The sequence below is a fragment of the Rhincodon typus genome, chromosome 29 (assembly GCF_021869965.1).
Source record: "Rhincodon typus isolate 14 chromosome 29, sRhiTyp1.1, whole genome shotgun sequence".
In the NCBI taxonomy this organism is placed as follows: domain Eukaryota; kingdom Metazoa; phylum Chordata; class Chondrichthyes; order Orectolobiformes; family Rhincodontidae; genus Rhincodon; species Rhincodon typus.
This window is the reverse complement of record NC_063360.1, coordinates 594,656-615,880: the sequence shown is the minus strand read 5'-3', so window position 1 is coordinate 615,880 and position 21,225 is coordinate 594,656. Positions and strand designations below refer to the sequence as shown.

The 21,225-nt window shown below is 42.5% G+C and overlaps 1 protein-coding gene across 1 annotated transcript; it reads left to right on the top strand.

The window, feature by feature from the left end:
• Positions 1–5,503: 5,503 nt before the first annotated feature.
• Positions 5,504–20,818, top strand: LOC109930148 (calcium and integrin-binding family member 3). Its single transcript, XM_020529691.2, has 6 exons — positions 5,504–5,554; positions 13,001–13,035; positions 16,578–16,689; positions 18,751–18,898; positions 20,223–20,418; positions 20,797–20,818. The coding sequence occupies exons 1-6, from the start codon at positions 5,504–5,506 to the stop codon at positions 20,816–20,818; spliced, it is 564 nt and encodes a 187-aa protein (XP_020385280.2).
• The last annotated feature ends 407 nt before the right edge of the window (positions 20,819–21,225 follow it).

Here is a 21,225-nt window from a genome sequence, read left to right as displayed (position 1 = left end):
ATACTGCAGTGAGTAACCCACCACCTGACTGTCCAAAGCCTGAACATCATCTACAAAGCACAAGTCAGGAGTGTGATGGAATACTCCCCTGGGGTGGGTGCAGCTCCAAAAGCACTCAAGAAGCTTGACATCCTCCAGGACTAAGCAGCCCACTTGAATTACACCCCATGCATCACCATCACTCCCTTCACCACGTCCACACTGCTGCCACTGCATGTCATGTCCATCAGATGCACTGGAGCAACTCGCTGGGGTTTCTTTTGATAGTACCTTCCAAACTGTGACCTCTACCACCCAGAAGGACAGGGACAGCAGATATATGGAAATGCTAGTACCTGTAAGTTCCCCTCCAAGACACACCCCATCCCCACTTGGAAATATACTATCATTCCTTCAATGTCATTGAGACAGAGGAATTCCCTCCCTGCCCCATAAGTGACAGCAGTGTCTCAAAAAAGTGGCTCATGGGCAATTAGGGATGGACAATAAATGCTGGTCTTGTCATTGCTGCCAACATTGTACAAAAATACCAAAAAAATTGACTGTTGTAAATTGTTTCTTTAAATATTCATCAGTCCTTATTTACTGTCATAACTTATTTTTGATAGAGCTACTGTGTATATGAAATTCAGTGTAATACCAGATGCCCAGATTTTGTACATCCAAACTATTGTCTGATCAGGCAAGAATGTGAATTTGGAGTAGGAACAGGTCCTTGGCCCCTTGAGCCTGCCCTACCATTCAATAAGATCTGATTACTCCATATTCCAACCTACATCCCCTCCCCATAACCTTTCACCTGCTTACCTATCAAAAATCTACTTTCCTCTGCCTTGAAAAGATCCAATAATTCTGATTCCAAAGTGTTTTGAAGGAGAGAGTTCCAAAGACTCATGGCCCTCATGATCGAAACATCTCTTATGTTTCTAGCTGTAAGAGCTACTCCTTTTTCTTTGAGGTATTCTTAGTGTTGGAGCTGATCTCCTCAAATTCTAGGAGCAGTAATTCCCATTTTATAAGCTGCTGCAATATTTTGGAACTTTGTTTTGATTTTAATTTCCCCCAATGGTACTCTAAAAGGGAGGAAGAGAGATAAAGCAGTGACTATGCGGGAAGTGAAACAGACCAGAAGTGAACCTGCACTGCTGACTGCCTCTGCTGTTTAGTTCAAGTATCTTGGTACATCAGAGTTCATCTAAGAAAAACAGTGAAATTCACAGGTGACCTTGGAGGCACCCACCTGGGGGAGCTCACTTCAGTGAGCAGCTAACTGAAAAGTTTTTCAAGTGTAACCTTATTGTTTTTGTACGTCTACAATAGTGAGTAGAGTGGGTTCTTTTTGATATGTTTTTATTGAGATCTGTCTCTTGATTAAACTTTAACTTAGTACCTTTGTTTTATATTTTTAGCCAAAGCAGTGTTTTTAGAGCAGTAAGACTGGGCTATTTTCTGGGTCTGTAGGTTGTTAAGGTGAAAAGATGGCCTTTAGTAGAGTGATGTGCTCTTCCTGTCAGACGTGGGAGACTAGGGAGAGTTTGCATGTTAAAGATGATTATGTCTGCAGGAAATGTGTTTGGTCGCAAATCTTATTGGATTGCATGGATCGATTGGAGCGGCAGTTAGAGGCATCAAGGTTAGAGGGAAAAGATTTAAAAGAAATCTAAGGGGCAACCTTTTCATGCAGAGGGTGGTGCGTGTATGGAACAAGCTGCCAGAGGAAGTGGTGGAGGCTGGTACAATTAAAACATTTATAAAACATCTGGATGGGTACATGAACAGGAAGGGTTTAGACAGTTATGGGCCAAATGCTGGCAAATGGGACTAGATTAACCTAGGATATCTGGTCGGCATGGATGAGTTGGACTGAAGAATCTGTTTCCGTGCTGTACATCTCTATGACTCTATAACAGGCAGAATGCAGACAGTTCAAAACCAGTCTGCACATATGAATCCCAAAACAATGTCTACTGTTAAATGTAACTATGCAATTGGGTGGCACTTGCTGAATCATCCTAACTACACTAACAACAAAGTTAAAATAAAAGCGAAGTGTTCCAGATGCTGAAAATCTGAAATATAATCTGCAAGTTCTGAATAAAACACAATAGGCTTGACAGCATCTGTGGAGACGGAAAGAGTATAACATTTCAAGTCCAATTAACAATAAGCTTAAAACCATCAGGTAAACTTGTAACTCATTTATATTGCTATAAGTAGCATACATTCATAGGCAGGAAAGTGTTCACTACAAACAACATGTTCAAGATAACACAATATGGTGCTGGAGAAGCACAGCAGGCCAGGCAGCATCGGAGGAGCAGGAAAGTTGACATTTTAGGTTGGGACCCTTCTTCAGAATTTGCATCTGCAGTTCTTGCTGTCTCTGAGGAACATGTTCAAATTTTGCAACTTTTCTTGGAAGAATGGAAAACCTAAAGTGTCATGTTACTTTCTCCAGGGCACTTGGAGTCTGCTTGCCACTCAATCAGCATCCTTTCCTCCTTGGAGTTTTTAGCTATTATGACTGTTTGTTTGAATTTCTTGCATTTGTCCTGATGCGTACAAGACAAAGCTTCAATAACGTGTCTCTTTTCAGTGAGATTCTACGAACTCATCTTCAAGGGTGCTTTAGGAAGGTCAATGTCAGTGTGGTTAAAAAACTCGGTTTAAGAACAGAAGATAGGCAGTCATGAAGAATGGTTATTTTTCAGACATGAGGCAAGGTTAACAGTTGTACCCCCACTCCTCAACCCAAGGAATCTTTTATAGAGTTCTGTCTGGTCCACAACTAGAATATTGCATCCAGTTCTAGCCACCACACTTTAGAAAGGATGTGAGAGTCCTTGAGAAGATGTGAAGGATCCAAATGTTTCCTGGAATGGAAGGATTTTAGCAACAGGATCAGGTCAAAGAAACTTGAATTATTCTCCTTGGAACAAAGGAGTTCGAGGGGAGATTTGTGAGAAGTGTACAAGATTTTGAACAGGATTAGACAGCCGATAAATCAAAACTGTTCCAACTGGTGAGTGGTACAAGGACTAGAGGACCCAAATTTAAGGTTTTGGGCAAGATATACAATAGAATGTGAGGGAAGAACGTTTTTACACAGTGAGCATTTCTGATCTGCATCACACTGCTTATGAATCACAGAATGGTTGCAGCAGAGAAGGAGGCTATTTGGCCCATCATGCCTGTGTTTGGTGCTAGAAGTTGAGCTGATGAATGATTTCAAAAGGAGATTGGATGAGCATTTTGAGGACAAATTAGCAGACTGTAGGGAAAGACCAGGGGAATGGGACAAACCAAATTGCTTTTCAGACAACCGGCAGGAACCTGATGAGGCAAGCAGCCATAAATGATTCTATGACTCCATGTATGTCTAGGTGCAGTTTTAATTCAAAGGGATATTGACAATCTTTTTACCTGAACAGCTTGAATCAAGAACAACAATCAAAGAACAAAGAAAATTACAGCACAGGAACAGGCCCTTCGGCCCTCCAAGCCTGCGCCGATCCAGATCCTCTATCTAAACCTGTCGCCTATTTTCCAAAGATCTGTATCCCTCTGCTCCCTACCCATTCATGTATCTGTCTAGATACATCTTAAATGATGCTATCGTGCCCGCCTCTACAACCTCCGCTGGCAACGCATTCCAGGCACCCACCACCCTCTGCGTAAAGAACTTTCCACGCATATCTCCCCTAAACTTTTCCCCTCTCACCTTGAAATCGTGACCCCTAGTAATTGAGTCACCCACTCTGGAAAAAAGCTTCTTGCTATCGACCCTGTCCATCCCCCTCATGATTTTGTAGACCTCAATCAGGTTCCTCCCTCAACCTCCATCTTTCTAATGTAAATAATCCTAATCTACTCAACCTCTCTTCATAGCTAGCGCCCTCCATATCAGGCAACATCCTGGTGAACCTCCTCTGCACCCTCTCCAAAGCATCCACATCCTTTTGGCAATGTGGCGACCAGAACTGTACGCATTATTCCAAATGTGGTCGAACCAAAGTCCTATACAACTGTAACATGACCTGCCAACTCTTGTACTCAATACCCCGTCCGATGAATGAAAGCATGGCGTATGCCTTTTTGACCACTCTATCAACCTGCGTTACCACCTTCAGGGTACAATGGACCTGAACACCCAGATCTCTCTGTGCATCAATTTTCCCCAGGGCTTTTCCATTTACCGTATAGTTCGCTCTTGAATTGGATCTTCCAAAATGCATCACCTCGCATTTGCCTGGATTGAACTCCATCTGCCATTTCTCCGCCCAACTCTCCAACCTATCTATATTCTGCTGCATTCTCCGTCAGTCCCCTTCACTATCTGCTACTCCACCAATCTTAGTGTCATCTGCAAACTTGCTAATCAGACCACCTTCCTCCAGATCGTTTATGTATATCACAAACAACAGTGGTCCCAACACGGATCCCTGTGGAACACCACTGGTCACAGTTCTTCATTTTGAGAAACTCCCTTCCACTACAACTCTCTGTCTCCTGTTGCCCAGCCAGTTCTCTATCCATCTAGATAGTACACCCTGGACCCCATGCGACTTCACTTTCTCCATCAGCCTACCATGGGGAACCTTATCAAACTCAATGAACCTTTCCTGAATTCTGTCCATGACTTCTGGAACACTTGAAGCATCAATGTACTCAGTAATCTCCTCCCAAAGTAAATTTTGTAGGGGACATCCTGACCACAGTCATAAAACTGTGTCTATTCCCGTCTTGACTGCAGCTTGAACAGAGGCTTTCAGCTCAGCATTAAAGAATCCCACCATCAGCTCTGTCTCTCCTTCAGTCAGAAAGAATTGCAGTTCAAGTTTTACAGCCTGACTTGCCTCCTCTTTGACAGAGGTATTAGTTGTCCTTAACTATTATCCTCATCTCTAAATTACCTGCTCACCATGGCTACTCACCTCTTGGCAATGAATAGCACAAGTAGCACTGACTGCATATAGACATCAGTGTATTTAGCAGGCAGCAACTACAGATACCTTGTGTTCTAGACTCAAACACTAGCCTGTAACTGTTTCTGATGGGGTTTGAGTTATTGGAGGCAAATTTTAGACTTTTCTTTACCTTCATGAACTCATTGTGATCACCTTCAGTATCATAGTAACTGCCACGGATGGGTACAGTCACAGAGTTAGGAGTATACAGATAGTTAATGTCAGATCCTTGTAAATAATGAATTGGAATATTGTTGGAATATTACTGTCTAGCTGTCTTGGCTTTAGGTGTGTGTAACATGAGCTACAAGTGAACGTGTTGGTGGCACAGTGAGAGAAGTGCGTACACAGGGTCAGCCAGCTTTTCAAGTCAGAAGCTTCTTGTACAGCAGAATGGATGAAATGATGCCATTATCATTCAGTATTAGCAGGCCAATGACGGCAGCAACCTGATCATGCGGCTAGCTCCATCTTTGTTTTCTTCATATCTCAACATCAAGGGAAGAGTTTGGAACTGGGAGGTGCACCCAGAAAACATGGGCAACAAACAGACCATCTTCACAGCTCAACAGCTTGATGCCTATCAGGTAGGAAAATGCCCCCTTTTCCTATCATGGTCCTGTCGCATTTTAGCGTACTGTAATGATTGTAACAAGGTCAGCCAGGTGGACCTCCTAGAATATGAGGGGCTATCAATCTGGTCCAATCAGGGAGCCCTGGCTGACAGATAAGAACAGGGGTGTCAGAGGTTCTGTTCTCTCTAAGAGCTGGATCAGTGTCAAGGACTGTGTACAGTTCTGGTCACCACATTACCAAAAGGATGTGGATGCTTTGGAGAGGGTGCAGAGGAGGTTCACCAGGATGTTGCCTGGTATGAAGGGCGCTAGCTATGAAGAGAGGTTGAGTAGATTAGGATTATTTACATTAGAAAGACGGAGGTTGAGGGGGGACCTGATTGAGGTCTAAAAAATAATGACAGGTATAGACAGGGTGGATAGCAAGAATCTTTTTCCCCGGAGTAGGGTACTCAATTACTAGGGGTTACGATTTCAAGGTGAGAGGGGAAAAGTTTAAGGGAGATATGCGTGGAAAGATCTTCACGCAGAGGGTGGTGGGTGCCTGGAACGCGTTGCCAGCGGAGGTGGTAGAGACGGGCACAATAGCGTCATTTAAGATGTATCTAGACAGATACATGAATGGGCAGGGAGCAGAGGGATACAGATCCTGGGAAAATAGGCGATAGGTTTAGATAGAGGATCTGGATCGGCACAGGCTTGGAGGGCTGAAGGTCCTGTTCCTGTGCTGTAATTTTCTTTGTTCTTTGTTCTTGTTCTTTTGACTCTCCACATGTAAATAAAGGGTGACTTGGTGATGGGATACCAGCCTCTGTGGAGTTATTTCACTTACAACACCTCAAATGCATATCCAAAGATTTATTTTTGAGTTGAGGGTTTTAGTCCCTGCCATTTTTTTCAAACAGCGAACTTCAGGTGCTTACTACTCTGAGTGAAACAGTTTCTCTTCGTCACTGCCTAACCCCTTCTTCTTTTGAAGACAGCCCATTGGCTGGAAAAATTGCAGCTGTCCAATCAATTTACTCGGCCCAGGTTCTTTCTTACTCCATCAAGGTTGGCCTTTCCCCCATTTCATCATTTTTACTCTGCATCATGCTTTATCGTTTTCATAAACATTATGATACAATGTTTACTGTCCCCTAAATATCCTCCTCCTGGCACTTGATTATCTCCACAAAATTTATTTCCCTCAAGTATCCCTCAAGTATTTCAAAATCATTATTTTTCTCCAATCCCACCACCCACCTGGACAGAGAGTTCCAGGTCATTGACATGTGCTGTTTAATGCTTCCCCCAAATCTCTTGGCCAAAATCTTAAATCTGGGTCCCCCCGGTCCTTGTCCCATCAAATCGTGGAAACAACTTTTCTTTCGTTGTCTTATGTAAACTTGTCATGTTCACGTAAACCTCTGTAAAATCTTCTTAATCCAGAACTAGGAGTTACAGACTAAGGATACAAGATGAGGAGAAATTTCTTCACCTCAGTGATGAGCCTATGGAATTCTCTGCCACAGAAAGCAACTGATGGCACCTCATTATATACTTTCAAGAAGTAGATAGGTACAGTTCTTAGCACTAAAGGGATCAAGGGGTATCGGGTGAAAACAGGATCGGAGTACTGAGTTGTATAGTTAGACATGATCATATGGAACAGCAGGTCAGCCTTGAAGGGCCAAATGGCCTGCTCCTGCTCCTGCTTCAGTAGAAGTCAATTTCCAAAGTGTTTCCCTTCCCATTTTTGCTTACTTAAACTCAGGGAATGACAGGCCAGTTATTTGTTACTGACCTGTGGACTCCTCTGTTTTCCCCCATTACCGCCAGCTCTTTTAGTTTTGCTAGGATGGGATCTTTTGTGTCCACAGTTGGATATTATCAGTGGGAACTGGAAACCTGTCCAGGAAGCTTAAAACCAGAATGGACTCTTCCAGCTGAGGCACCACCAGTGGAGTATCTGCCAGTGGGAGACTGCTCAAGGCATCTGCATGAGCCACATGGCCTCCTGGACGGTGTGCTAACTTGTATGCACCGAGAATAAGGGCCCACTACTGAATTCCATTAGAAGGTATGGGCGGCACTGCCTTGCCTTCTTTAAGGAGCCCTAGCAGGGGTTTGTGGTGTGTTACCATGACAAATTCACATCCGTAAAGGTATTGGTGGAATCTTCTCACAGCAAATATTACTGCCAAACCTTCCTTCTCAATCTGGGTGTATTTGTGATCGGCACGAGCCAAAGTCCGGGAAGCATATGCTATTGGGCATTCCTCCCCGTTGGGCCTCTGGTGACCCAACACTATCCCAAAACCATATGGAGAGACATCACATGTCAGCACCACCTGTCACTTCCTTAAAGGCTACGTCGAGTCATAGAGACGTACGACACAGGAACAGACCCTTTGGTCCAACTTTTCCATGCTGACCAGATAGTCTCCATTAGTCTAGTGCCATTTGCCAGCATTTGACCCATATCCCTCTAAACCCTTCCTATTCATATACCCATCCAGATGCCTTTTAAATGCTGTAATTGTACCTGCCTCCACCACTTCCTCTGGCAGCTCATTCCATACACGCACCACCCTCTGCATGAAGAAGTTACCCCTTAGGTCCCTTTTAAATCTTTCCCCTCTCACCTTAAACCTATGCCCTCTAGTTTTGAACTCACCCATCCTGGAGAAAAGATCTTGGCTATTTACCCCATCTATGCCCCTCGTGATTTTATAAACCTCTATGAAGTTACCCCTCAACCTCTGATGTTCCAGGAAAAAAAAACTCCAACCTATTCAACCTCTGCCTATAGTTCAAACCCTCCAATCCTGGCAACATTCTTTTCTGAACCCTTTTCAAGTTTCACAACATCCTTCCCATAGCAGGAAGATCAGAATTGAACACAGTATTCCAAAAGTGGCCTAACCAGTGTCCTTTACAGCCACAACATGACTTCCCAACTCCTATACTCACTTAATGCATTGGCCAATAAAGGCAGGCATACCAGACACCGCCTTCACTATCCTGTCTACCTGCAACCCCACTTTCAAGGAAATATGAACCCGCACTGCAAGGTCCCTTTGTTCAGCAACACTTCCCAGGATCTTACAATTCCGTGTATAAGTCCTGCCCTGATTTGACCTACCAAAACTAAGCACCTCACATTTATCTAAATTAAACTCCATCTGCCACTCCTCAGCCCATGATCAAAGTCCAATTGTACTCTGAGGTAACGTTTTTCGCTGTCCACTACACCAAAAATTTTGATGTCCTTTGCAAGCTTACTAAACGTACCTCCTCTATTCGCATCAAAATCATTTATATAAATGACAAAAAACAGTGGACACAACACTGATCCTTAAGGCGCACCTCTGGTCATAGGCCTTCAGTCCAAAAAGCAACCCTACTCCCCCAACTTCTGTCTCCTACCTTCGAACAAATTTTACATCCAAATGGCTAGTTCTCCCCGTATTCTATGTGATTTTACCTTGCTAACCAGTCTAACATGCGGAATCTTGTCAAACGCCTTACTGAAGTCCATATAGGTAACATCCACCACTATGCCTTCGTCAATTTTTGTCAGTTCTTCAAAACACTCAATCAAGTTAGTGAGACACGATTTCCCATGCACAAAGCCATGTTGACTATCTTTAATCAGTCCTTGCCTTTCCAAATACAGGTAAATCCTGTCCCTCAGAATCCCTGCCAACAACTTACCCAGCATTGATGTCAGGCTCACCAGTCTATAGTTCCCTGGCTTTTCCTTACCACATTTCTTAAATAATGGCACCACATTAGGCAACCACCTGTCTTCCAGCACCTCATCCAATGGTTATTGATGATGCAAATATCTCAGCAAGGCACCCAGAAAACATTTCCCTAGCTTCCAACAAAGTTCTCAGGTACACCTGATCAGGACCCAGGGATTTATCCACCTTTTAGCATTTTCAAGATATCACTGTTTGTTTCCCCAAATTCTCTAGCTTCCATAACCTTCTCCACAGTAAACACTGATGCAAAATACTTGTTTAGTTTTTGCCCCATCTCCTGCACTTCCACGCATAGGCAGCCTTGCTGATCTTTAAGGGGCCCCATTGTCTTCCTAGTTCTCTTTTGTTCTTAATGTATTTGTGGAATCCCTTTGGATTCTCCTGCTGAAGCTATCTCATGTCCCCTTTTTGCCCTCCTGATTTCCCTCTTAAGGATACTGCTACTGCCATTATAGTCTTAAGGGGATTCATTCTATCCCTGTTGTCTACACCTGACATATGTTTCCTTCTTTTTCTTGGCCAGAGCCTCAATTTATCTAGTCATCCAGCACACCTGACCCCTACTAACCTTGCCCTTCAAACTACTGTCTTTGGATTCTCATTGTCATCTTTGAAGGCTTCCTACTTCCCGGCCATCCTTTAACCTGTGGATATCCATCCCCAATCAACTTTTTAAAGTTTGTGCGTTATGCCATCAAAACTGGTCTTCCAATTTAGAACTCTAACTTCAAGGTCAGGTCTTCTTGGCTACGTGACCATTCCAAGGCTGAACCATTTTCAATAGCAGATGTAAGGGTGCCAAGGTGGAGGCCAGGTTACGTATGAACCTTCCATAATAATTCACCAACCCAAGGAAAGACCTAAGCCCTGATACAGACATGGGAGCTGGGGCACCGTTGGTTGCCCTCACTTTATCTTCCAATGGGTGTAACCTGGTCTTGTCGATTCTGTAACCCAAGTCTTGGGTTATGAAATTATTTTAAAAACTATTAAAATTTTAAAAATTATTAAAAGTGTTTTGGGGCACCTGGAACACCTATTTTTCTCATCTAAGGTGCATGCCCACCTGGGAGAAATGTTTAAGCACTATGTCCAAGTTCTCTAAGTGCTCTTTATTGCTCTTCTCGGTTATTAGCACATCATCCAGATGAATGGCAACCTGGGGCAGCCCTTGTAAAATCATCTCTATTGTCTGCTGGAAAAGAGTTCAGGCTGATGATACCCCAAGTGACAGTCTTGCATATTGGCACAAACCCTTTTGGGTATTAATTGTAGCATACTTCTGGAACTCCTAATCTAGTCACAATTGCAGAAAGGCTTGGCTCAAGTCCAGCTTCGTGAAGGGCTACCAACTTTGCATATAAGTTCTCTATGCGAGGAATTGGGTAATTATCCAGCTGTGAGAAGCAGTTTACCGTTTTGCTTAAAATTCCCACAAAGACAAATTAACCTGTCAGACTTCACAACTGGAATGACCAGTGCTGCCCATTCTGCAAATTACACTGAATATACACAGAACATAGAACAGTACAGGCCCTTCAGCCCATGATGCTGTGCCGAACTTTTACCCTAAACCTAAGGTCTATCTAACCTCCACCATTACCTTACACTATCATCCATATGCCTATCTAATAGCTGCTTAAATGCCCCTAATGAGGCCGACTCCACTACCCTCTCCTGCAATGCATTCCAACGCCCTACCACTCTCTGAGTAAAGATCCTACCTCTGACATCTCCCCTATATCTACCTCCACTCACTTTTAAAACTATGCCCCCTCATAATAGCTACCTCCATCCTAGGAAAAAGTCTCTGGCTGTCCACTCTCTCTATACCTCTGATCATTTTGCACACCTCTACCAAGTCACCTCTCATCCTTCGTCGTTCTAAAGAGAAAAGCCCTAGCTCTCTCAACCTTTCCTCGTAAGACCTTCCCTCCATTCCAAGCAACATCCTGGTAAATCTTCTCTGCACCTTTTCCAATGCTTCCACATCTTTCCTGTAATGAGGCGACCAGAACTGGACACAATACTCCAGCTGTGGCCGAACCAGGCTTTTGTATAGCTGGAGCATAACTTCATGGCTCTTGAACTCAATCCCTCTATTAATGAAAGCTAACACACCATATGCCATCTTAACAACTCTATCCACCTGGGTGGCAGCTTTCAGGGAACTGTGGATATGAATCGCAAGATCCCTCTGCTCCTCCACACTGCCAAGAATCTTTCCGTTAGCCCTGTGTTCTGCTTTCAAGTTTGTCCTTCCAAAATGAATCACCTGACACTTTTCAGGGTTAAACTCCATCTGCCACTTCTCAGCCCAAACCCACTGGTTTGCTGAATCCTTAATTTTCTAGCCTCCTGATTTATGCCTCTTCTTTGGCTGGAAGGCAAAATGGCACTGGGCGGACCTTGCAAAATTACGGAATTATTTCCTGGTCAACATGTAAAGTGGCTTTGGCCCCTCTGATAGTCCCTAACCTTTCCTGAAAACCACTAGGTATTTATTTAGGATTTTGCTAAGGCAGCCATTTTCTAATTGAAAAATGTTGAGCCAATCAAGGTGAATCTTTCTCAACCAATTCCGCCCCAATAGGTTTGGGCTAGAATGTCTTACTACAATCAGTGGTAACTGCACTAACCGCTTCTCGTAGACTGGAACTGAAGTCATATCCTTAATCTGTAATGGTTCCCTGGTGTATGTTCTCAGTCTGGCCAAGGTCTTGGGCAAACTTAAGGGTGGAGTCCAGAGTGAATCAGGCACACACTGTTTTCTCCTGTTGCTACTGAAATAACTGCACAGAGGTCAGTATCCTGTCACTGCGTCACACTTTACTTACATGTGTGCAGTACATTGGCTGTGACCAGCCAGCTCAGAGTCAGTACCTCAAGTCAGGAGACTCTCTGAAACTCCTCTTTATATCTGTTAGCCAGGACTCCATGATTGGAGTTGTTAATCTGGGCCATCAAGGATCGCATAATAATTGAGATCCACCTGGTTCCGATCACTACATCTGTCAAAGGTAATACTGAATCATGTGCTGGGGTTAAACTTGCTAAACAGGAAGCACTCAGGGTATGTTACTTGCATGGCCATTCACTGTAACCAAACGGTATAAACGTAGTAATAAACAAAGCATTAATACAAGTACGAATAAAGATTTTTAGATTTCTAAACCAGTTGGCCTTCCCAAAATTATGCTGTAGATTGTCTGACATTGACTACATTTCATTTAAATATGTCCTAGGAGACAGAAGAGAGATGCAAGGCTGTGGGAGATTGTGCCTTTTTGTATTCGTGGGAAGGAGTGTCTAAAAGGAATATAAGATACTTAAAGGGATAAAGATGCAATGGTCTTGCCTCAACCCGCAAAGAGGAAAATGATTGTATGCTTTACCCTTTGGGTAAAGCCCTTATCTCCCCATCACTGTGCCAGCGACAATTTTAAATTATTGTTCCCTCATTATTGCCTCCGTAACCAGAGGAAATAATCTTTTCCCATTCACTGCCTCAAAACCTCCTCTGCTCCTGCATGGTTAGGCCCTGCGTCTCCTCAGAGCTTCTCCTTCCTGGTTTTAAGAGTTGTTACTCAGCAAGAAATATTTTGAGGATTCTCTAGAATGTAAATCCATAATATCATCTTCATTGTCATTGTTCAACGTGGATTGATTTTATTTTAACAACATGTTTAATATAATCTTTTTAAAGGATTGTACCTTTTTCACTCGGAAGGAAATCCTGAGGTGAGTAATGTGCATCAGTTGCCTGTGCTAGTGCTGGCTGTCAGCATCTGAAGGTGCTTGTTGTGTCTCTGTCCTGACAGATGAAAATGATCACAGACATGGGCTCCTGTCCAGCTACTGCTCCTGCCTTAACTGGCTAGTGAGATAAGAACCTGCCAACCACAGTTCCCAGTGGTGTCAGTAACACGGACGTGGAGAAACACCTCGAGGCATGGTGGAAAGGAAGGAGAAAGCAGAATGTTGGAACAGGAGAGGCGAAGGCTGTACTGTTAGCTGCTTTAGTGAGGGGCGTTATCATCTAATATGGTCTGCGGGAATGGCTGAGACCTGATGGAATGAGAGAACACTGGATGGACATTCAAATTCAGTTAATTTGGTTTAGGTTGGTTGTACACGTATCGAAGCTCATAACGTGAGACTTATGGGCTGTCGCTAACTGAAATAAACCTCTCACATTACAGTATGGACTTGAATTCTATTTGAATACAGTTATCTTTTGGAATATAACATTGGTAGCAAAGGATAATTGAGCCAAAATATCAAGTTTTAGGGGTATGATTACCCATCCATTTTATGAAAATTAGTCTCACGCCCAGGGAAGAATAAGGTTGCAATGTGGACATGTGTTATGTCTTTATCAAAGAGGAAACTAGGTATAGCCTTGGCACTTCTATTACTGCACAGAAGTATCACAAGCATTTTTTTTTAGAATTAGAGCTTGATAGTTTGATGACGGTGTGGACAGGTTGATAAAGAGCTGGGGGAATTAGTTTGCTAATGATGGATTCAGAGATACATGTGTGAATACGAACATAATAGTTATAAATATCGCAGCAGAAAGCCCTTTTAGTGAAAGGAATCATCTAACAGTAGACAAAATGATTCATAAGATTTTAGCAAATCAGCCAAACTATAAATTATCATTTGCACTGGTGTGGGCTGTACATGGTAAGAGTTTGTTGAAAATAGTGGGAGCATATTGTCCATATCAATGAATTTTTGGTGGAATCCTCAAGTGCCGTTAGTAAAAAGTGATCAGCCCCTGGCTTGTGAAAAGGCTACAATTAGTTTTATTTCTCCAGAGCATTTGAATGCACTGGCTGGAAAGCCTTTCATTAAACGGAGTCTCAAAGAATTCAGCAAGGCTTAAGGTATAAGGTGAAGTCATTGGAAACCAGTTTCAACTGGGAAACATGGTTAATTATGGGAGAAAGGAGCTTAAAAAATGGGGAGGCCAGGGGTTACTGGTAAAGATGGGAATCAGACTGTTTAGGTACACTCTTCAACATTGCTTGGTATGGATTAAAAATTTGCAGATTCTGAAGGAGTAATGGGATTTAGAGGAGAAAGTCAAATGCCAAGTTCCTCTCATTTGAATGTCACATAGCCACAAGTATCAAACTGCCATAATTGACAGTGTGTCTGATGATGAGCAGATCAGTTCTGATATCAATAGGAGACCATCAGTTCCAAAGGTGGGTACCAAAGTCGAATATTTACCGAAGAAACTAGTCAATAGAGAGATGAGATTATTATGAGTAGAGCAGGCTGGATGAGGGGCAGAGGTTGGGCTTGTGGATTAGGAACATGAAGTATAAAGATGGAAAGCAAGAAAGCGTAGTATAAACTCAAACTGTGTGTTTAAGGAGTGAACATCGAAAGAGATCACGAACTGTTGAAAGAAATCTCATTAATTGGGGGGGAGGTGGTGTCAAACAGTAATAATCCAGCAAGAGATAGAAGGAACAACAGAGGGGTGGTTGGATGAGGATGACAAATACAACACAAATCAGTGAGTGACTGATAATAGCAGGAGGGAGAAGCAATCATGATTGCACAAGGAATGAAGTCACTATAATCACTAAATTTTTGGTCTTCATTTTAACGTAACTAATTAATCAGCAATCATGCAAGACAAGCTCAATTAGTTAGCATAAAACTGAAGCCAAATTGATGATTTATCATAATTACAATCATTTCACTTTAATTAATCAGATATGGGGAAAAGGGTTAAACAGAAAGGGCTAGGAACACAACCAAAGGGCTCTAAATTCTTCAGTAAATTTAAATGTATCATAGAACCCCTACAGTGTGGATACAGGCCATTTAGCCCAACAAGTCCACACTGCCCCTCTCAAGAGCATCCCAACCAGACCCATTTCCCTACCTCTGCATTTCCCATGTCTAACCCACCTAACCTAAACATCCCTGGACACTATGAGCAATTTAGCATGGCCAATCCACCTCGCCTGCATATCTTTGGACTGTGGAAGGAAACCAGAGCACCCAGAAGAAACCTACACAGACACAGGGTAATTGTGCAAACTCCACACAGACAGTCGCCTAAGGGTGGAATTGAACCCAGGTGCTGTGAGGCAGCAGTGCTAACCACTGAGCCACCATGCCGCCCAGTTACAAAGAAACATTTCCATGAACTCCCTGTAAAATAAACTGATTCCTACCTGGTTCTTTTCCTTAGACTGTGATGAAAAAATTATGATTCCTTTCCAGATCCATTGAATGAACTTTTCACAATTCTGACAGCCTAAACTTCCTCAGTTCTAGCAATTTGAAAATTTCTATCTAAACTCACCTGGCTTGAAAGCTCCACAAACTAGAAACCACTTCAGCTCAGGTCACTGGCTCTTCTGCACTATAAGCTTTGTTCTCCTGCTGGGAGAAAATTGTTCTTTTTTCTGAAGTGATCTCCTGATTCTCTGAACTGAATTCAAATGCTTTCTGCTCTGTTGTAAACTCAGCAGCATAAAAGCCATTTATACCACATCCACTGACAATGTGATGGTTCTTCCAGACATTTGTCTGCAGTCACATAATTTCTTGGAATGGATGCAGTTTGGCCACTGTTCCAAACGACCTTCTGACCTGTTCAAAAAATTACCTTCACAAGAACTGACTGTGCCATCCATCCGCCTTTAATTTAAAATCTAAATACTAAAGCATATCTAATACACTTATTAGCACAGTATCAACTTTATTTTTATGTCTCTGTCAAGTCCCTAAGAATCTTGCATGTTTCAATAAAGTTGCCTCTTATTCTTCTTTATTGCAATAAATACAAGCCCAACCTACTCTACCTCTCCTCATACAACAATCCCTCCATACCTAGTATCAGCCTGGTCTCTGGACTGATTCCTTGGTCAATTTATGGAGAATAAGGAACAAGGTTAAGTAAAAAGTGGAGATATCTTTGTTGCTGTGACTTGGTAACAGGATGTGAATACACTACAATTTCACACTCAGCTCCATTGTGGGATCGGCTGACTGGGATCAATTGCTGTCTATAATGGGGGGTCTGTTGAGAGGCTCCTCCCACAAGATTATTCTTTTCAAAATAATTAACAGTAGCTTGTGGTGCTATCTCCAGTGGTGATTGTTTTGTACATTCATTTGTAAAGTTCTGTGTTTTGGAATCGTGGGCGTGGCATGGCAAGGCAAGTCAATGAAGGAGTGACAGCCAAACTCCTTTCTTTGGCATCTACATTAAAATGTTGAGCTGTCTCTCTCTCTCTCTCTCGTTGCAGGTTGTTCCACCGCTACCGAGACCTGGCTCCACATCTAGTACCACTCAGTTACAAGGACAATCCTGATGTGACTATCCCTTATGAGCTGATTGGCAGCATGCCAGAACTGAAGGTAGCTCGAGTGCAGGAAACCACAAGTTATGCCAACAGTACTCTCACTGGTACACAATGAATAATTCAGCCTGTACTAATTGACAGGAGACTTTGAATATTTTTCCAGCAACATGACACCCATCAGTGGCTAGGAGACATGCTCAAAAATGTAACGCATCCTCTGTCTGTTGGGAGGTGGAAACTGAGAAGAATATCAGAGCAGTTCATTTACTGGTCATGTGTGTGCATTTGCATTCATTCGATGTGTTTTCCATTTATCAATTCATTTGCCTGTTTATTAAATTTGCATCAGGTGCAGGCCTAAAAAACCCAACAGTTTTAAATCACCTTGAACTCCAAACAACCCGATGATATGCCAGTATTTATTATCTACTCACAATTCTCCTTTAAACTCTGTGGTTTACTTGAACATTTCAGAGGGCAGTTAGGACTTAGCCACATTGCTATGGGGCTGGGATCAAATGTAGGCCAGACTGGCTAAGGACACCAAAATTCCTTTCAAAACAGACAGCAGTCAGTCAGATGGAGGCTTTACGATAATCCAGTAATTTCATGATCATTATAATTCCAGAGTTATTCATGAATTGAATTGAAATTCCCACCAGCTGCTGTAATCGGATTTGAACTCATAGATGAAGCATAGAAATGTAGAAACTAGGAGTGGGAGTAGGCCATTTGGCCCTTTGAGCCTGCTGTACCCTTCAATATGATCATAACTGATTCTCTATCTCAGTGCCATATTCCCACTTTCTCCCCATACATCTTGATGCCCTTAACATCTAGAGATTTACCTATCACTTTCTTTAATGCATTCAGTGATTTGATCTACACAACCTTCCATGGGAGGAGAATTCCACAGGTTCACTACTCTTTGAGTGAAGAAATCTTTCTTCATCACAGTCCTAAATGGTCTACTTCATATTCTGAGATTGTGTCACTTGGTTCTAGATTCCCCAACAGAGAAAAGAAAATTCTCCCTTTATCTAGAGGTAGTAAGAACTGCCGATGCTGGATTCAGAGGTAACACAGTGTGGAGCTGGTGAACACAGCAGGCCAGGCAGCATCAGAGAAGCAGGAAAGCTGACATTTCGGGTCGGGAACCTTCTTCAGAAAATGACCTTCTGAAAAAGGGTCCTGACCTGAAACGTCAGCTTTCCTGCTCCTGTGATGCTGCCTGGCCTGCTGTGTTCCTCCAGCTCCACACTGTATTATCTCCCTTTATCTAGTCTTTCCAGCCCTGTTAGCTTTATATGTTTCAAACAGATCCCCTTTAAACTTTCTAAACCCTAGTGCATACAGGTCCAGTTAAATCAATCTCTCCCCATAGTTCGTCCTTGGTATCAGCCTAATGAACCTCCACTGCATTCCCTCTATGGCAAATACATCCTCCCTTAGGTAGGGAGACCAAAATGGCATGCAATACTCCAAGTGTGGACTCCAAGGCCCTGTACGACTGCAGAACTCAGATTCTCTTGCAATGACATTTATCTTCCTAATTGCTTGCTGCACTTGCCCATCTACTTTCATTGTCTGGTGTACAAAGATCTGGGTATCCTTTCGTACATCCACATTTTCCAACAGATCACCATTTAAACAGTACTTTCCTTTTCTGTTTTTCACACTAAAGCATATAACTTCATATCTAAATGCATTTGACCTGTGTTTGGCCACTAACTCAACTTGTCTTAATCCTTGAAGCCTCCTGAAGGATGTTAGTCCAGGCATTTAGATTACAAGTCCAGTAATATTGCTACTAATATCTCCAAAAATAAAACCAAACCAAACAAAACCAAACTGAATAAAAAATAGCTTGAAATCCTTTCAGTTCTCCACAGCCAATCAACCATTTTGATTCCATCTGAAGCCATCACATACAAACCAACCCAAAATCACTTTTATTAATATGAACTGAAATATTTTTCCAGTAATGAGTGAGCCAATTACTCAGTGTGTTTCACTGTCATGCTCCTCACCCTTTAGTTCAAACCTGATGTGATGGAATTGATGGTGAAATTTTACCCAATTGTTTAATCACTCCAGCACTGTTCTGTAACTGCAGGATAATCCATTCCGCCAGAGGATTGCAGAGGTGTTCTCTGAGGACAATGAGGGAAACATGACTTTGGATGACTTTCTGGATATGTTCTCCGTACTAAGTGAAATGGCCCCACGTGACCTGAAGGCATGTTATGCATTTAAGATTTATGGTGAGTTTGGCTTGATACTGATAAGAGGAGGGTTTCTCTTGCTTTGCTGATGTTAGATTTTCCAACTCGCTGTTCTGGAAACTCAGTTGATGTAAGGTGAAACTGAAGCCAATCTTTACTCAGTCTGATATTTATTTACAGAATGGAACATTGTAAACTCATCCCTCCAAACTCAGCCACATCCCTATTTCCATATGTGTCTCTACATTGGAAGCAGATGAAGACCCAGTGAATGCACTCATTCTGAGTATAATTACACAGACTTTGATATACAATTAACATTAGGACTCTTATGGTTCAGTAGTAGTGTCCCTACCTCTGGACCAAGAGGCCTGAGTTCAAGTCCCACCTTCTGAACAGATTGATTAGGAAATAGCTACACAATTAATGGTCTGTATTTGGTGTCAAAGACTGTTCTATAAGGAGCTTCACACTTTTTCTCACTGTAGGAAAAGTCAACTCATGGAATTGAGTCTCTAGGAACTCCATACGTGGTTTGGGAAATGAAACCTCTTTAATGTCAGGTTCCATTGGACATGTCGGAATGCTGCCCTCTTGGAACATTCTGGTGCTAACTGGGTTAAATTGTGAGGGCAGGCTGAATAGACTTGGCGTGCATTTCTGTCGATATAGAATGTCAACAGAGAATCTTATGGTGCAGGGCTAGGATGGTCATGTTCAAGTCCAACCTGGGTGATCTGATGGAGTTGTTAGAGGTGATTTAAGGGTTCAATAGGGTTGACAGAGGGAAATTATCCTGTACTGAGATGTCCACAAAATGTGGAAACAACTTTACACCTTAGAAATATGTTCAAGTTTAATGTTTTAAAACCAGAGTTTATACAAAGGGTAGTGGAAATCTAATTACTGACTCAGTGCATCTTTACCATGGGGCTGCTTCTCTCAGACCTGTGGCTGCTCACTGCCCGCCCTTTGGTGGCAGGAGATGCTTCTGCATACACCATTCTCCACCTAAACTTCTGCCTCATGGTTTCCAATAACATGTGGATCAATTTAGAAAATGACAGAAGAAATAACAAATGTATTTGTGATTTGCAGTAACTGAGAGATTTGTAGGTACTGACTCAATGGTAACTTTCAAATGGGAATTTGATAAATACTTAGAGGAAAAATTTGAAGAGTGATGTAGAAAGATGAGGGGAGCAGGACTAGCTTTCAAAAAGCAGAGAGGGGAAGTATAATCTTCTTTATTACCAGGTGCTCCTGCTGGTTAGGCAGTTGTGGTCACCTCTCATTGTGCTCCAGCTGTGATCTTGCATGAAGCTACATTGAAAATTGAAGCCGGTTTCCATTTGACACTTAGATTTTAACAATGATAATTTTATCTGCAAATCGGATTTGGAGAAGACACTGCTCAAACTAACTCGAAATGAGCTGACACCAGAAGAAGTCAATCTGGTCTGTGAGAAGGTTCTCGATGAATCAGATCTGGATAATGATGGCAAACTCTCGCTGGAAGATTTTCAGCACATGATCATCCGGGCACCTGATTTCCTCAGGTAATACACTGTTTCATCAGTCTGTGTCTGGCAACTCAATCCAAACTCACTCGGGTTCTCTACAATTGGATCAATTCAAGTTGATGGGGGATCTGATCTGGTTCTGATTCTCTGCCCTGGTCTTTGCTTGGGAGGGGCCTTGGCAGTTCCAGTTATTAACTGCTCTTTGGAGGCTGTGCTGTGTAAGTGTTCTGTCACTTGTGGTGCTTTGGAAGCAGACTGCCAGAACTTTGGACTCAAGGATGTTTAGCTGACTCTTACCAAGGTGGTTACTTTATTGTTGAGTTGAAGTGCACAGCCTGACTAAGCCTCATTGAGTTTTTCTGTTATTAACACAGCATGAGTCTGAATGAGACTGATATTTTAATTTTCTTTCAGCACTTTCCACATTCGAATCTGAGGTGCTCGGACCAGAATCAGCAGTGTCACCTGCAAACTGAAAAATTGTTTCAATGTCCATCCTAAGCCTATTCAGAATGATGTGATCAGACATGGGGAGCCACCAGGAACAATTCAACATCTCCTACCTTAGCAAGACTGGCCAAGTGACCAATCAGCCCATTCACACTGTGTTCATTCTAGCTCTTTGATTTAGGGCTGAGTACTTCAATTCCATTTCCCCATCTAATCCTGTGCACTTTTCTGCTCTTCCTTTCCAAATCCTTACCTGATTTCTTCGGAAATGTTGTCTAGTCTCTGCCTCAATAGCTCCTGAGGTAGAGGATTCCCTATCCTTATACTCCTTTTGCATGGATCTGCCCCATTCATTTCTCACTTCAATTTTCCAGGGAGAAGTCATAATCTGTG